We start from the raw sequence: 18565 nt of genomic DNA on the forward strand, positions 1-18565 counted from the left end.
TCCAGCATCCGCAATATTTTGTTCTTATTACAGAAAGTAAAATGTATTGATTATCCTTAACTTTTTAAATAAATTTTACAGAAAGCAAAATAAAGATTGGGACATGCACTTCAGAAGCTGAAATATCATTTTAAAAAAAGTTTGCAAACATATGTAAAACTGGATTTTTTTAACATAATGGAAAGCTTGGCCATTACATAAATATAAAACAAGTTTTCCAGGGTCAGAAAGGTTTCTGAGTAGTAGTTATGACTTAGTTTGCCATTAAAAGCCCAATTACACCTCATTAACAAGTAGTAACTTTTTCTTGGGGTTTTAACAGTGACATTAGTGCATAAAAGGGGAAATTCTTTTCATCTGTGGGGACTTCAACGGTGCATCCTGTGCAGGAATGGGAAATCACTGACAGCAACTCTGGATTCCTGCATTCAACTGCGCATGTGAGGAAGCCAGAAGTTGCTGATAGTTTCACAGTTGTAATGGCGCAGAATGCTCATGGTTTTGTCATCATTACAACTGCAAATTCTGGGCCATTATGTATCAGGCCTTGAGGAATGTCTCAGTACTATGCACAGACAGCATATCCAATGCTGGAGGCATAACTGTTGCCACTAGATTGCAATGTCATATTGGGGACTGGGGGGAACCAATTAGGGCAGTGGTTAGATTGGAAAGGGACCCAATAATTTAAGATTAGTTCTCAGACAGTTGAAGAAACTGTGCTCATACCAGGACTTTCAGTAAGCAGTCATTAAACCAAGGTACTTGGCAATTATTTAACTATGTAAGTTCAGTTTTCTTACGTTACTAAGCCCAGTAACTAACTGCTTAAACAAAAAATATTCCCAACATGCAAGTTTTAGTTCAGTGTTTATTCTGAACACAGACATAGATGTGAACTAATGATATTTTGACATGCCAATTCCTGATCTCCTGTGCCACCTTAGGGCATGACTTGATGAAGCATAAACACGTTTATACATCATAAATTAAAAGTTAGATTTACTTATGGCTATTAGAAAAATCAAAATATTTGGTCAAACAAAGTCTGAAAACCGGTGAGCATTCTGTTCTGACTCAAGTAACGCAATGGTTAAATATGACTCAAAGCACTCCTCAGCAGTGCTTTTTCATGTATGAGTGCAGTTCCAGCAGGATAGCCAGTATTTTAGTTATGAAATACTGAACATATACAAACAAAAAGAGAAAGCAACTTAAAAATTGTAGCCATAAAAGCTTTGATCTTCCTGTTTCTCAATCTTTTACAACATATCCTTTTAATAATGTTGCACAGGAGTAGCTGCAGGTTGAATTTAGTTTAGACTGGAATAATTTCTTTTTGTGTTTAAATGAGGTAATGAATTGAAAGGTTTTTTTAAAAATGCATATAGGAAAAGATATGCTCCATCTCCATTTCACCTATAGACACTAAAGCAGGGTTCGAAATACTACGTGAGCAAATAAGTAATTAGTGGAAAAGGATACATTTTTCCAAGCTGCGACAAAAAGTGACAAATATGGAAATTAATGCAATTGGTGACACTGTTCTACTTTTAATTGATGAAAGAAGAGTGTCACCTCTCCAAATAATGGCTTAGCCCATGTATGACATTTCCATAGTGAACATCAAACTTATATCTGTAAAGCACTTTTTCATACTACTTGTTTTTAATATTTTTTTAAATTGTCTTCATTTAAACCCATAAATGGGTGCATATATAAATTTTATTTCTATTCATCATGTTTAGAAGACATTGTGATCTCTAGTTTTCTTTAGAACATTGAATAAGAATAGAAAGTGCAGTTACCATGAATGGTGAATGTTGAGTATTTCGATTCCTGCAATTACTAACATTTTGAGGGGCTTCCTGTCTGCTACTTGCTACAGTAATATTGAACATTAAACTGCTGTTTACTATAAGTTCTATGCTTATAGCATGAATGCATGTAACCACTGCATGGGGTATTTGAAAGCAAAAAGAACTGTCATATGAAAGGCCTCATCTGTTTCTTAACCATTTCAAAAACTTGCAAACCTCAGTTGAACTTTCTGGTGTCAAATATGCAGGTGAGCTAAAAGCCAAACAACAGCAGATGTTTTCATCCATGGAGTGCCACTGTACAGTTTTACAATGGTTATGTTCCATTCTTTTGCAAACTTGACTTGATAATTTTCTTCGAAATTTGTGTTCATTTATAGCAGGAAATCCCTTGATGCCTGATTGGCAAATGCATGGTACAGTATGGAACTGACCCACACAGGTCAGGAGGTTCCCAGGTTCAGCACCTGACCTGTGATAGCGTCACTGATTTCAGCTACAGGATTACAGTTGGACTCGGGGCTATTGATTTAGGGAGGAAAAGAACAGAAATAGACCATTGTTTCCACCAATGATGATTATCTATTGACCCCTACTGGGAAGTACACTTATGAATTGTTGATGAGGATAGGATTGAGCTGAACCAGGATGCTCATCATGGTCCAATAGCAAACTGATTCTCACTGAATTCAGCATGAGTTAATACCTTCAAGAGATGAGGGAAGAACCACAGAAAAGTTTCAGAATTGTGTTGGTTGATAAGTGGGAATCTGTTCTATTGAATCCATTCCAATTATGGAGGGTTACATTTGAAGAAAAGCGCATGTTGAACACCACAGATGTAAATTGGGAATAAAATGATTGTATACTGTGTCAGCCCTGTGTAAATTTCATTCTGCCCTTGAGGAAGGAAAGGTTTCTCCAGGCAAGAAACAACTCATGTTGCATGCTTTCTGTAACTTATTGTAGAACTGTTCAGTGGCACAATGCATTTTCAAAGTAGCAAAATATGCACTAATAAACCATGTCTTACACCATTACCCTTGTCATTGGCCAGGAGGAAGATTTGAACGAAGTGCGAGAAAGATGGTCTGATGCTTTGATGAAACGTCGGGAGTACTTAGATGAACAAATTCAGAAAGTAATCAACAAGCAAGGTATGTATGCTTCAGTCTGCGCACAAGATGTGTACAACATGACACACATATTTATTAAATATATGTGGTGGGTGTTGTGCGTCACAGTAACAACATTTCAAAACTGTGGAAACGATAATAGAAATAAGTTATTAGGAAGCACCACAGACTTTTGTATAACTGCTTTTGTTTGTGTTTGGTTGATGTCATCTTATGCTCTTCCATGTAGAAAAAACAGAAGATGATATGGAGAGGGAAGCCAGGCTGGTGGAGCAGTGGGTGGGCCTCACTGAGGAGAGAAATGCTGTGCTTGTTCCTGCTCCAGGAAGTGGAATTCCAGGAGCCCCCGCAGATTGGTCAGTAAAACTCCTGCTTCAAATTTCTTGTGAAGTTGTTGTAAGTCTTTAGATGAATATCCCTTTTTTTGGCATTTCTCAGCCCAACTGAGAGTTACTTAGCTTCTGGCGGTGAGCTTCAAAAATGGCAGGCCGCACACCAAAGAGCCACCACAATCTCAAGCGCGGCGGCTCATTTAAATAGCCAGGGTGGGCTGCTCCCGATCATGTGGAGGGGGCAGGCTGTCTGTCTCTGGCAATGGCTGTGCACAGGCGTTGACGCTATTTTTAAAGTGCTGTCAATCCTACCGGCTTTTTAAAATATTTAAAGACAAATGGCATAAAATTAAATGACTATCTCTATTTTATCCCACTCCACCACCAACCCCCAAAAACAAATCAATTTTTTGTCCCCCACCGCCCCCCCAAACACTTACATTTACCATCTGACCTCCCCACCCCCCTGCAAACTGCGCAATGTGTTTAAATTACAACTCTTCCCACCATCCCCTACACCCATGACTTTAATTTGACCCCGTTTCCCCCAACCCACCCCTCCCCTGCAATGATAAACTTGCCTCCACCCTCTTCCCCACCAGTGTTGCGCCTCGTTTCCCCAGATGGGGATTGGAAGGTGTGGGAGTGCCCGCTGCCGCTGTGAAGATCACGGCCGGCTGGTAAGATCCCAGGTAAGTGCATGTTAATTTATTAATTTTCATATGTTAATTCGGGTCCCTTCCACCAGCGATGGGGAGGCTGCCACAGTGCCTCGCCACCACTGGGAGGATCAGGCCGGGCCCTGCTGCCTTCGAGGTCTGTTTTTGGGCCTCACCCGGTGCCATCTTCAGGCCTCCCCACCCGGCTACGGATCCCAATGTCAAGGGCTCCTTAAAATCCAGCCCCTAGATTTTTTTTTAAATGTTAACTACTGCCAAACATTTCTAGAGATTTGATCTTTCTGCCCAAACAATTTTTTCACCTTGCGTCCAAATTTCTGCACACCACTCACTATTCTTTCCAAGTGAACTGCTCCTTGAGCGAGCTCTAACACTGCTGCTTAGCAACTAGTTTAGTTTAGAGATACAGCACTGAAACTAGTCATTATAAAATCCAGCATGCAAAAGCAGTTCTGTGTAATTTGCTTTGTTATTTGAAACTCTCTTGCTTATACATGTGGCGAATCTTGCGGTCTCTGAAGTCTTCTTCCAGTGACCTTGGTGAGACTGGAAGCTCATCTTGCTCGTAATTATAAGTGCAAGCCCATATTCTGCCACCTCTATGATAAAATATCCCAGTGCCCTGTTCTCTCAGCTAATAGTTGACAATAGTGTGAACTTGTGCTTGGAATTCTCCTCATGATGACTGGATTAGCAAATTAAGTAAAAGGAGGTATCCAGTGGAGACGAGGCATGAGAAAGTTAGGAAGTGACTCACTTTCTGATTGTACCAGTGAAATGAAGAACAGTTTTCAAAGACTATGCATATGTTGCCAGCTTAGTAATAGTGGACAGTGTGGAGATTCCTAAGACAACAGATAGCAGTAATCTATTTAAGCCAGCAAAATATAACAATTTTTTTTGCTTCAAAGTAAACCCACTGGAACTTGGAGCAAGTCTGGAACATTTTTAAAGAGTTATGTCATATATATTTTGATACTGAGTGCTGCCTTCGATAATGAAGATGTTTATAGGACCGCATGACATTAAGGTAGTTTAATTTAGAAACATCTTATTGTAGCTTTTCTTCAAGCAAGCATGTGTACACAACCACTCATGATTGACCACGTTTATTGATTTAAAAATAAAAACCTCGGGATTAAACTGTGGGCGGCACAGTGGCGCAGTGGTTAGCACCGCAGCCTCTCAGCTCCAGCGACCTGGGTTCAATTCTGGGTACTGTCTATGTGGAGTTTGCAAGTTCTCCCTGTGTCTGCGTGGGTTTCCTCCGGGTGCTCCGGTTTCTTCCCACAGCCAAAAGATTTGCAGGTTGATAGGTAAATTGGCCATTATAAATTGCCCCTAGTATAGGTAGGTGGTAGGGGAATATAGGGACAGGTGAGGATGTGGTAGGAATATGGGATTAGTGTAGGATTAGTATAAATGGGTGGTTAATGGTCGGCACAGACACGGTGGGCCAAAGGGCCTGTTTCAGTGCTGTATCTCTAAAATGTAAAATAAAATCTAAAAATTTACTTGCATTTAAAAAGGTATTTAGATCTTGAAACAATATGTAGATAGTCCAACTAGGGATGGGGCCATTCTGGACCTGGTATTGGGGAATGAGCCCGGCCAGGTGGTCGCGGTTTCAGTGGGGGAGCATTTTGGGAGCAGTGACCATAATTCCATAAGTTTTAAGGTACTTGTGGATAAGGATAAGAGTAGTCCTCGGGTGAAGGTGCTAAATTGGGGGAAGGCTAATTATAACAATATTAGGCAGGAACTGAAGAATTTAGATTGGGGGCGGCTGTTTGAGGGTAAATCAACATCTGACATGTGGGAGTCTTTCAAACGTCAGCTGATTAGAATCCAGGACCAGCATGTTCCTGTGAGGAAGAAAGACAAGTTTGGCAAGTTTCGGGAAGCTTGGATAACACAGGATATTGTGAACCTAGTCAAAAAGAAAAAGGAAGCATTTGTAAGGGCTGGAAGGCTAAGAACAGATGAAGCACTTGAGGAATATAAAGACAGTAGGAAGGAACTTAAGAAAGGAGTTAGGAGGGCTAAAAGGGGTCATGAAAAGTCATTGGCAAACAGGATTAAGGAAAATCCCAAGACTTTTTATACATATATAAAGAGCAAGAGGGTAACCAGGGAAAGGGTTGGCCCACTCAAGGACAGAGATGGGAATCTAAGCGTGGAGCCAGAGGAAATGGTGGAGGTGCTAAATGAGTACTTTGCATCATTATTCACCAAGGAGAAGGACTTGGTAGATGATGAGCTGAGGGAAGGGAGTGCAGATAGTCTCAGTCATCTCATTATCAAAAAGGAGGAGGTGTTGGGTGTCTTGCAAAGCATTAAGGTAGATAAGTCCCCAGGGCCTGATGGGATCTACCCTAGAATACTGAGGGAGGCAAGGGAAGAAATTGCTGGGGTCTTGACAGAAATCTTTGCATCCTCATTGGCTACAGTGAGGTCCCAGAGGACTGGAGAATAGCCAGTGTTGTTCCTTTGTTTAAGAAGGGTGGCAAGGATAATCCAGGAAATTATAGGCCGGTGAGCCTTACATCAGTGGTAGGGAAACTATTGGAGAGGATTCTTCGGGACAGGATTTACTCCCATTTGGAAACAAACAAACTTATTAGCGAGAGACAGCATGGTTTTGTGAAGGAGAGGTCGTGTCTTACTAATTTGATTGAGTTTTTTGAGGAAGTGACGAAGATGATTGATGAGGGAAGGGCGGTGGATGTTGTCTATATGGACTTTAGTAAATCCTTTGACAAGGTCCCGCATGGCAGACTGGTGCAAAAGGTGAAGTCACACGGGATCAGAGGTGAGCTGGCAAGATGGATACAGAACTGGCTCGGTCACAGAAGACAGAGGGTAACAGTGGATGGGTGTTTTTCTGAATGGAGGGATGTGACTAGTGGTGTTCCGCAGTGATCAGTGCTGGGACCTTTGTTGTTTGTAGTATATATAAATGATTTGGAGGAAAATGTAGCTGGTCTGATTAGTAAGTTTGCGGACGACACAAAGGTTGGTGGAGTTGCGGATAATGATGAGGATTGTCAGAGGATACAGCAGGAGATAGATCGGTTGGAGACTTGGGCGGAGAAATGGCCGATGGAGTTTAATCCGGACAAATGTGAGGTAATGCATTTTGGAAGGTCTAATGCAGGTGGGAAGTATACAGTAAATGGCAGAACCCTTAGGAGTATTGACAGGCAGAGAGATCTGGGCGTACAGGTCCACAGGTCACTGAAAGTGGCAACGCAGGTGGATAAGGTCGTCAAGAAGGCATTCGGCATGCTTGCCTTCATCGGTCGGGGCATAGAGTATAAAAATTGGCAAGTCATGTTGCAGCTGTACAGAACCTTAGTTAGGCCACACTTAGAATATTGCGTGCAATTCTGGTCCCCACACTGCCAGAAGGACGTGGAGGCTTTGGAGAGGGTACAGAGGAGGTTTACCAGGATGTTGCCTGGTCTGGAGGGCATTAGCTATGAGGAGAGGTTGGTAAAACTCTGATTGTTTTCACTGGAACGACGGAGGTAGAGGGGCGACATGATAGAGGTTTACAAAGTTATGAGCGGCATGGACAGAGTGGATAGTCAAAAGCTTTTTCCCAGGGTGGAAGAGTCAGTTACTAGGGGACATAGGTTTAAGGTGCGAGGGGCAAAGTTTAGAGGGGATGTGTGAGGCAAGTTTTTTTACACAGAGGGTGGTGAGTGCCTGGAACTTGCTGCCAGGGGAGGTGGTGGAAGCAGGTACGATAGCGACGTTTAAGAGACATCTTGACAAATATATGAATAGGAAGGGAATAGAGGGATATGGGCCCCGGAAGTGCAGAAGGTGTTAGTTTCGGCAGGCATCAAGATCGGCACAGGCTTGGAGGGCCGAATGGCCTGTTCCTGTGCTGTACTGTTCTTTGTTCTTGTTCTTTAATCTGTATATTTTTATTTGAATCTGAATAAGTGTATCTTTCAGGATATCACCACCAGGAATGGAAGCTCATATCCCTGTACTGTTCCTTGACTTAAATGGTGAGCTGTTAAATTTCAGATTAATAATTGTTTTAATGTCAAAGATTGAATAGAAAAATAAAATATTGCGCATGAATTTAAACATAAACATATTAGGTATGGAGATGGTGGGCTAACATGCAAAGAAGAGTACTGAGTTCCGTGTCTAATATCCCCACACTGCTGTAGGGATGTGCTGAGTGAGAACCCAGCTTTTTCCCATGAATGGTGGAGGAGACACAACAGTGGGCTGCTCCTACCAGCTCCTCATGGTCAGTTTAAGAGTAGTAGAGGCGAAAGCTGAGAACCAGATAACCTACTTGTGCCCTCACCCATAGCAATAGGCTGAGAGAGGAGAAAAATTGATAGAAAATGATATAATGTCGTCATTCATCCTCTGATAAAATCTAAAGAAAAATCATATTCTTGTTTTTGCATTGGTTACAATATGCAGGTTATTTTCTGATAAAGGGATATATTCATTGATGCATTGCATTAGGCCTCTAATATTAATTTGGGTATTGTTCTTCATTACAAATTATTTATCCACCTGTTTGCAGTCAGCTTCACCCAAACATAAGATTTGCTATTTGTTAATGAATGAAGGGTTGCAACAACAACAGCCTGCATTTATATAGCAGCGAAATGTTCCAAAGCACTTCAAGGGCAGTACCAATAAAAAAAAAGGTTGACATCTCGCCACAGGAGGAGCTATCAGGACCGATGGCCAAAAGGTAGGTAGGTTTTAGGAGTGTCTTAAAGAAGGGAAGAGAGGCAGACCGGTTTAGGGAGGGAATTCCAGAGCTTAGGACCAAGGCAGCTGAAAGCATGGCCGCCAGTGGTGCAGCTGTTAAAATCTGATAAGATGTTAAAAGCTGATAAGGTGCTACATCAAAGATTATTGTGGAAAATAAAAGCTCATGGTGTAGGGGTAACATTTTGGCATGGATAGAAGATTGGCTAGCTAACAGGAAACAGAGCGTAGGCATAAATGGGTCATTTTCTGGTTGGCAAGATGTAGCGAATGGTGTGCCACAGCGATCAGTGCTGGGGCCTCAACTTTTTACAATTTATATAAATGACTTGGATGAAGGGACTGAAGGTAAGGTTGCTAAATTTGAAGATGATGCAAAGATAGGTAGGAAACTAAGTTGTGAAGGGGACATAAGGAGGCTACAAAGGGATATAGGTAGGTTAAGTGAGTGGGCAAAGATCTGGCAAATGGAATATAATGTGGGAAATTGCCCACTTTGGCAGGAAGAATAAAAATAAGTTTATTATCTAAATGGTGAGAGATTGCAGAGCTCGGAGATGCAGAGGGATCTGGGTGTCCTAGTGCATGAATCGCAAAATGTTAGTAAACCGATACAGCACATAATTAGGAAAGCTGATAGAATGTTATCGTTTGTTGCGAGGGGAATTGAAGACAGAAGTAGGGAGGTTATGCTTCAGCTATACAGGGCATTGGTGAGACCACATCTGGAGTACTGTGTATAATATTGGTCTCCTTATTTAAGGAAAGATGTAAATGCATTGGAAGCAGTTCAGACAAGATTTACTGGACTAATCAAAAACAAGAAATGCTGGATTCACTCAGCAGGTCTGGCAGCATCTGTGGAAAGAGAAGCAGAGTTAACGTTTCGGGTCAGTGACCCTTCTTTGGAACTGACAAATATTAGAAAAGTCACAGATTATAAACAAGTGAGGTGGGGGTTGGGCAAGAGATAACAAAGGAGAAGGTGCAGATTGGACCAGGCCACATAGCTGACCAAAAGGTCACGGAGCAAAGGCAAACAATATGTTAATGGTGTTTTGAAAGACAAAGCATTAGTACAGATTAGGTGTGAATATACTGAATATAGAACATCAGCAAGTGCAAACCTGAAGAAAAACAACCTGAAAAAAACAGGTTGTTACTGTTATTACAGTTATTACTGGACTAATAACTGGAATGGGCGGGTTGTCTTATGAGGAAAGGTTGGGCAGGCTAGGCTTGTATCTGCTGTAGTTTAGAAGATTCTGAGGGGTCTTGACAGGGTGGATGTGGAAAGGATGTTTACTCTTGTGGGAGAATCTAGAATTTGGGGTCACTGTTTAAAAATAATGGGTCGCGCATTTAAGACAGAAATGAGGAGAAACTTTGTCTCTGAGGGTTGAGTGTCTTTGGAACTCTCTTCCTTAAAAGGCAGTGGAAGCAGAGTCTGTAAATATTTTTACAGCAGAGGTAGATAGATTCTTGATGAGCAAGGAGGTGAAAGGTTATTGGGGTTAGGCGAGAATATGGAGTTGAGGTTACAATCAAATCAGCCATGATCTTATTGAATGGCGGAGCAGGCTCAAGGGGCTGAGTGGCCTACACATGCTTCTAATTCATATGTTCGTATGTAATCCGGAATGCATAAGATGCCAGAATTGGAGGCTTGTAGAGCTGGAGGAGGTTACTGGGATGGGGAGGCGAGAGGCAATGGAGGGTTTTAAAAATAAAGATGAGGATTTTAAAATTGATGCATTTTTGGACCAGGAACCAATATAGATCAGCAGACACAGGTATAATGGGTGAAAGAGACTTGGTGCAAGTTGAGATACAGGGAACAGAGTGTGTCCAGATTCAATTCATTGGAGACACACGCTTGGAGCTGGTTCTTAGTCTTGTAGAAAAATGGATGGTTAGGCAGTAGGAGTTTATGGTTGGTTTGAAGATGTATTTCTTTTATGTTGCATTCATACTTGCAGTTCTCGAAGGGTACAAGGCAACCTCACAGTTACTATTTGTTCTGTTGATTTCTGCACTTTGTATGATCCAATGTCTCCCAAGTTGTACGCCACTAGTGGCAGAGCTGATAGCTCATCCTATCATAAATATGTGTTGATGAAAAGCTTTGCATGGCGTCATAATTGGGTACAATGATCATATAAGCAGTTTGCATCTTCATTGTTTTGAATCTGGGTACGCTCGTCACTTGCTTGCGTTTTCAGCCCTTCAAGCTCCTATTAGATTCACTTTTTTATATTCATTTACCTGCGCCCTATTTTGGCTGCACTAAATCCCCAGCGTACCATAAAATATATTCAAATTGTATTATGTACAATTACAGCTTATTATTGTGCACTGCACATTTCCTATGCAATACTTGGCTTTCAACTGTTGAGGTAATTCAATAATTTTAAAATTTAAGTTCTAAAAACATGTAATAATTAAATGGATATTTGTTTTAAAATGAAACGGAACCACATATAGATCCCTACCTAAAAAGATCATCTTGAGATACTTGAAAGTTAATGATTTTCATTAAACGCGTTATAAGGATTGGGAAAGAAGTATTACATGTAAACACAGTTAAGTCATATCTGATCTTTGTTGAAGTCTTGATCCAGTTTAGTAAGTAACAATTTTATTTTGCTTATCAGTTGCTCAGTTTTGTCTTAGTTTGAGAAGAAAATTTCTGTGATGACTTGGGTAAATATTATTGGACTCCCTGGACTCTCCATATAAGATGCAAAAAGTCAGATTGTTAAATTTGAACTTCGGGCCGTTTAGATTAGATTAGAGATACAGCACTGAAACAGGCCCTTCGGCCCACCGAGTCTGTGCTGAACATCAACCACCCCTTTATACTAATCCTACACTAATCCCATATTCCCAACAAACATCCCCACCTGTCCCTATATTTCCCTACCACCTACCTATACTGGTGACAATTTATAATGGCCAATTTACCTATCAACCTGCAAGTCTTTTGGCTTGTGGGAGGAATCCGGAGCACCCGGAGAAAACCCACGCAGACACAGGGAGAACTTGCAAACTCCACACAGGCAGTACCCGGAATCGAACCCGGGTCCCTGGAGCTGTGAGGCTGCGGTGCTAACCACTGCGCCACTGTGCCGCCAGAAAATGTTTTGTCAGGTCTGCTGTCCAATTGAGTTTAGCCCCGATGAAGAGAGACGCTGGTCAGTTAAACTTGGAAGATAAAAGCCATTGCCTTCGTAGAAACAATAAAGTCAAGTGTGCATTTTTTCTAAATTGTGAGCAGGACTTCACAACCCAAAAGTTGCAATCTGCAATAGATAGTGATATTAGTGAGGCTTTTCTCTCTTGTAGGAGTGTTTCCCAATATATGCCTTTAGTTATGTTACTTTTGTGAATTTTATGTATGGTTTTTGTAGTGTTACAAGAGAAATGCTTTTGCCACTTAAGTATTTTGAATTAGGTACATTAATTTTTAATACCTTAGGGAAAAAAATGGTAGATGCCACATTGCCCAGACTACTCGAGTTTCAAAAGGCCCATGTCCTTGAGCTTGCAAGAAAGGTTCTTGGCATTTAAATTGGTTCTCAGTGACAATCAAGTAATTCAATGAGTATTGCTCGTGATTGTTTCAAAATAAAGTTTGGAGATGTGGACCTCTCTCAAATGGATTTTTAAGAAATATGATTTCGATATATTGGTAATGAGCAATTTTGCACAGATGTTTTCATGTTTCTTTAGTTTTTTGTAGTGAATAGGGAGAAGAATGAGCAATGTAACACTATAATTCTCAATTGCAGGAGGCAAAAAGTTTCAAGTAGCTGTTTAAAGTTGAGAATCATGTATCTTTGGCATAGACATTTTATTTCCCTTTTATTGTCATTCTTTTAGCTGATGATCTCCGTGCAAATGAACAGCTCACAGGTCCCCATGCACCTGGAGTGAACTCTATCTTACCAAAGGAACATGGCAGCCAATTCTTCTATTTGCCCATAATCAAGCACAGTGAAGAAGAGGTACAAGAGCCTGTCTATTTACATTGCCTAACATTCTTCCCCTCCCCTCCACCCCTACCCTGGTATTTATTAATTTCCTATAACTGAGTGACTTTGATCAAGGACAGTGCAGCTTATTGTTCTTGTGCTAAATGCACCAAATCACTTATTCATATTATTAGCACTCAGTTGTGCTGTTCAATGTCATATTAGAGCTCATGTTATTTTTGATACCATATTGGTCATAATTTTATTGGTTACATTAGTTGTATGTTGAATAAATTACCCGGTATATACTGAGCTATGCAATCTTTTGGTAATTATAATCGCATTGAATAATTACCTTTAGATCGCATCTGATTATAAATTGTTTCAATTCTTCAATATGCTATGTAAACCACATTTGTGTAAAATGGCACTGCTAAATAAATTTTCCATATCTACAGCCCAAATGGAGACTCGCACATGTAGTACTATAAAATGTAATACTTTCAAAGTTATTTTCTTCAGGGTGAGTTTAACCATTCATATACAGTTAGTAAAATTGCCTCCTCTAAGTAGAGAGTTCTGCAGATGACAAAAGAGGTACATTTATTTAGCTCAAGTGTTTTGGTAACCAGTATCTGCAGATGCAATCTAGAGGATTAATCACAGCATGCAGTTACTTACATGTAGAACCAAATGGATTGGTGCAGCTGCTACACTCACTTGGAATCAATTCCTGGAGGGATGATTTATACTTGTTGATATTCACACAGGTATTGAGACAAACTAAGGTGTCAAATGTAGCTCAGTGGTAGCATTCTCAACTCTGAGTCAGTAGGTCATAGGTTTAGGTCCATTCTAGACTGGCACTCTAGTTTGGCACTGAAGGAATGCTGTCTTTCAGATGAGATGTTAAACCAAGGCCCTGTCTGCCCCCTCAGATGGATGTAAAAGATCCCATGGCTTTTTTTTCTTTAAGTACAGGGGAGTTCTTCCTGGTGTCCTGGCCAATATTTGTCCCTCCATGAACATCTTTTAATATATCAAAAAAAATTTGGTCATTATCACATTCCTGTTTTTGGGACCTTGCTCTGCACAGATTGCCTCCTTTGTTTCTTCCATTGCAAAAGTATATAATTGGTTGTAAAGCCTTTTAGGGCACCCTGATGTCATGAAAGGTGGGCTGGAATTTTACCTTTGGCAGATGGAAGTCATCCACTGACTGAAAAGTTGGTGGCGAACCCTGGGGATCCAACCCACCTAATGGAGCTGCCGGCTAATCAGAGGGCCAGCAGCTCTCTGTCCCAGCAGTGCCACCAGGAGCGGTGGCCACTGCTGGGACTGCAACCCAACCATTGCAAATAAGATGTCGGGAAGCCCCGGAACCAAGGTAAGCATTTGGCGTCTCGCTGGGGGTGATCGGTCGGGCCCTGGCGAGGCAAGGGTGGTTGATTTGGGGGACGGGAGGTGTGTTGGGTGCTGGGGATAGTTGGAACAGCAGGGGCAAACCTCCATCAGACACGGGGTGCCTGATCATGAGGGCCCCCCCCCCCCCACCCCTGCCAGGGCTGTCAAAAAGCTGCCTGCTTTTGTCTGGCAGCTTCTCTCTGGCCTGGGCTACCCGACCGGCCACGGGTAAAATACCCATGGTGGTGGGCAGAGGTCCTTAAGTGGCACTTAAGGGCCTTGATTGGCCTGGGGCGGGCAGGCCGTTTTTCGTTGCCCCCATCCTGCATAAAGTGGAGGCGGGAGCGGGTTGGGAAGGGCCCCCAAGCCTCCCACTCCATTTTATGCCACCCCCCTCTTCCCCCCCCCCCACCCCCGTCACCACCTTCCCGCTCTTTGTAGGGGAGGGGGGGGCGTAAAATTCCGGCCTTGTTATATAAATGCAAGTCTTACTTTGTTTTCTTTTTAACAACAGTAACTTTCTTGACTTGAAATCCAGTTGTTTCCTAAGATTTTCTAACTCACTGACCTATTTCCTTAGGAAGTTCTTAGTGAGCAGAGACCAATATATTTCATGTCATTCTATAGTATTGTGCATTACCTTCCCAACAGACCACGGGCAGGTGAGAAAAATTACGCATCAAGATGTCTTCATATATATATATATATATATATATATATATATATATATATATATATATAAGAATTGATGAAATATGGCCCTAGGTTAGCATGTAACACTGCAAGGTGAGGACCTTACTGCCTGACTTCATGGGTGGTAGAAGACTGGTAAAAGCCAGCTGTCAGAAAAGAGCAGGTTCTTTTTAACTTTACCTGACCACAAGATGCACTGGGAGAAAATATGTACAAAAGCCCATGCTATTTTTGGCAAATGTATTACCTTGTGGATTCTGGTACATGTTAGTTGCCAACATGTTATCCAGCTATGCAGAGACCTCTGCTGCAGGCTTCATCTCATTGCCTCAGAGCTGGTGAGATTGCCTCCAGCTGCTTTGCAATCTGTTGTGCTAACACAATCAGTTCATTCACATGTCCTGCTCATTTCGTGATCTCAGAATTCTGGGTCACCCAGACCACTAACTGCATGATGTAAATCATAGTCAATGAATTCAGATTAGCTCTAGGGGGGGTGTTTAACACTGAGATCACCCCCTTAGTTCATTTTTGCATCGTGCATTTGTGTTTTTGCATTGAAATAGAAGTCTGTAATGTTTATTTTACAAGTGTGTGGATTATATATCGAATAAGGCCACCAGAAATGGAAATTAATGGGATAGTGGGAAATTGCAGAAGGTTGTGTCAATAACTGCAGGACTTGTTTCCTCTCATGAAGAAGATGGGGACTTCTAAGGTTTATGTTCCGGTGTTCAGTTACTAAATTTGACCAGTTGTTAAGTTTGGCTGTTGAAGGGTAAATGGTTTTAAAGTTGTTTAACCTGATACTGTCCCCACTACTGTTCCACAACTCTTTTTCCCCCCCCCCCACCCCACCCCACCCCACCCTCACAAGTTCACATTAGCTCTCTTTCCCTCTACTCAGTTCATGCTGTCCTTCTCCCCTCTACCATATTGGTACTCTTTCATTCTGTAATTAGCACTCTTCTGCCCCATCTCCACAGTTTGCATTGTCACTCTCTTGTCTTCCCAATTCATCCCAACCCTCCCCACTCCCAATTCACACTGGCACCTCCTTGCTATTCAGCCACCCCTGATTTTCACAGGCATTCATTACCTCCTTCCCAGTTCACAGAGCCACTCTTTTCCACCACTACTCGGAGCTCCTGTCTGCCATTGCTGCTGCTCTGAGGGATCGATCTTTTCCATGTACTGAGAGTGGGAATTTCTAACTTTATCCGTATTTGATGCCCCAGAGGAGGATCAGCAGCATCAGGTAGGAGGCACAAAATCGTGGTGAGGACCAGGTTGGGGACCAGAGGAGGATGGTTTTTACTTTGGGGGAGGAAAGGGAGGTAAGACCACAATTGTCACAGTTCTTATGATTAGAAACACAGTTGTTACTGAGGTCCAATTATTTTGGTCTGTTTAGCAGTTTTCACACCCATGATTGGCTTGAGCACATAAGTTAGGTTGACATTTCAGTGCAGTACTGAGGAAATGCCCAATTGTCAGTGGTGCTGTCCTTCTAATGAAATATTAAACTTGAGGCCCCAGCTGCTACCAAGAGGATGTAAAGGATTCCATGACACAATTTGGAGAAGAGTGGGGAGTTCGCTCAGTGTCTGCTCTCCTGCAGTTGCTCATAATTCTCTTCACAGGAGCCATACTGCTTACTTTTGTGTTTGCAAATTTTGATATGATTCCTATACCCAAGATCATACCATTTGTATATATTGAGAGGAGCACTGGTATCTGCACTGCCCCTAGGGCACACCACTCTTTATTTCTCTCCCACCCAAAAACATTCATTAACTACTCTGTTGTTTTTCTGTCTAAAACCAGCTTCATATCCTCGCTGAAACATGGTTTTTAAGATAGTGCGCCTTCATTTTATCAACAGGCTTCCTATGTGGCACCTTAACCGATGCCATTTGACAGTCCATATGCATAAAATCCACTGCATCTTTAATAGCGCAGTCTGTTATAGAATCATAGAAAGTTTAAGGCACAGAAAGAGGCCACTTGGCCCCTCCTGTCTGTGCCGGCCGAAAAATGATCCACCCATTCTAATCCCACTTTTCAGCATTTGGTCCGTAGCCCTGCAGATTATGGCATTTGAGGTGCACATCCTGACTCCTTTTGAATGAGTTGAGGGTTTCTGCCTCAACTACCCTTTCAGGCAGTGAGTTCCAGACCCCCACCACCCTCTGGGTGCAAAAATGTTTCCTCAACTCCCCTCTAAAATTTCTACCAATCAATTTAAATCTATGCCCCCTAGCCACTGACACCTCTGCTAAGGTGAATTAACCTGTGTCTTTCTAAGTGACTGTTTATCCTGTTTCTCAGAATTGATTCCAATAATTTGCATACTACTGAGGTTAGACTGACTGGCCTGTAATTATTTGGTCTATCCCTCGCTCCCTTTTTAAACAGAGGTACAACATTAGCAGTTCTCCAATCCTCCGGTACCACACCTGTATCCATGCTGTCCAATTGAGTTAAGCCCCAATGATTTGATTTATCAACTTTCAAGGATGCTAATCCCATTAATACTTCCTTACTCCCTATGTTTATCACATCTAATACTTCTTCCTTAATTACAATATATAAACCTAGAAAATAGGAGCAGAAGTCGGCCCTTTGGGCCTGCTCCGCCATTCATAAAGATCATGGCTGATCGTCTAGTTCAGTATCCTGTTCGTGCTTTCTCCCCATATCCCTTGATCTCTTGGCATTAAGAAATATATCTATCTCCTTGAATATATTTAATATATCTGCATCGCCCCCCTCTTCTGTGAAGACAGACATAAAGTATTCATTAAGAACAATACTAACATCTTCTGCCCTTAGACATAGGTTACCTTTTTGGTCTTTTATTGGCCCTATTCTCTCAGTTATCCTCTTACTCTTAATGTAGTGATAAAACATCTTTGGGTTCACCTTGATTTTGCTTGCCAATATTCTTTCATGTCCTCTCTTTGCTGTCCTAATTTCCTTTTTGATTTCACTCTTAAAGTTCCTCAAAGAACTCCCAGTAAATTTATTTGCCAAAACTTGCCTATTACAAGTCCATTCTTTAATTAACCTATGTTTTTCTAGCTGCTTCCCGGGTCAGTTTTTTTTTGTCTGATTGTGCCTCTGTGAAGTGCCTTGCGATGTTTTTCTATATTAAAGGCACAATAGAAATACAAGTTGCTGCTGGTGTATCCTGGCTGCTGAAGCTTATCTGCTATTAATGTTAGGCTGTCTGATCTCTAGTGACGTGGGTTATCTCTTTCTCCCTATTTGAACAGAGGTGCTATAATGCCAATCCTGCAGTGTGACACCAGTTGTATATCCAAGGATACTTGCTCTGTGACCTGATTTCAGCATTCTGAGATGCATTTCAACAGGGCTCGGTGCCTTTTCCACTTTTGAGTTCCTCCAATTTTTTCCAGTACTACTACCTCATCCACATAATTACCTAATTGCTCTGCACCCTACACCTATAGCCTTTCATCCCACATCCACACTCTGCCTCAGTTTGTGAGGCAAAATACTTACTAAATATATCTGCCATTCTTTCTTCATCCATAAGATTTCCTTTTACATCCAATTGTCCCATTGTCCTTTTCTGTAACTTATATCCTACTTTTTAAAGTGCCTATTAAATCATTTTATTATTTCCTGCCCAGCTGTCTTCATGTCTCCTCTTAGCTTTAGTAATCTCTTTCCATGATTCCACTATCTGTCTCGTACATTCAACTTCCTTTTGTATTGTTACCCCTAGATTTGTCATATGACTCT

At 41.6% G+C, this 18565-nt stretch overlaps 1 protein-coding gene across 6 annotated transcripts in view; it reads left to right on the top strand.

The window, feature by feature from the left end:
• Positions 1 to 18565, top strand: part of kif13a (kinesin family member 13A) — a 366399-nt gene that overhangs the window by 306485 nt on the left and 41349 nt on the right. For 5 of the 6 annotated variants that reach the window (XM_068057158.1, XM_068057185.1, XM_068057194.1 and 2 more), the window contains 4 exons: positions 2878 to 2977; positions 3186 to 3312; positions 7923 to 7990; positions 12606 to 12730. In XM_068057158.1, the coding sequence (XP_067913259.1) occupies positions 2878 to 2977; positions 3186 to 3312; positions 7923 to 7990; positions 12606 to 12730 (420 nt within the window). The remainder of the gene's footprint in view (positions 1 to 2877; positions 2978 to 3185; positions 3313 to 7922; positions 7991 to 12605; positions 12731 to 18565) is intronic. The other variant, XM_068057167.1, reaches the window with a different exon arrangement.

Source organism: Heterodontus francisci, chromosome 2, assembly GCF_036365525.1.
Source record: "Heterodontus francisci isolate sHetFra1 chromosome 2, sHetFra1.hap1, whole genome shotgun sequence".
In the NCBI taxonomy this organism is placed as follows: Eukaryota; Metazoa; Chordata; class Chondrichthyes; order Heterodontiformes; family Heterodontidae; genus Heterodontus; species Heterodontus francisci.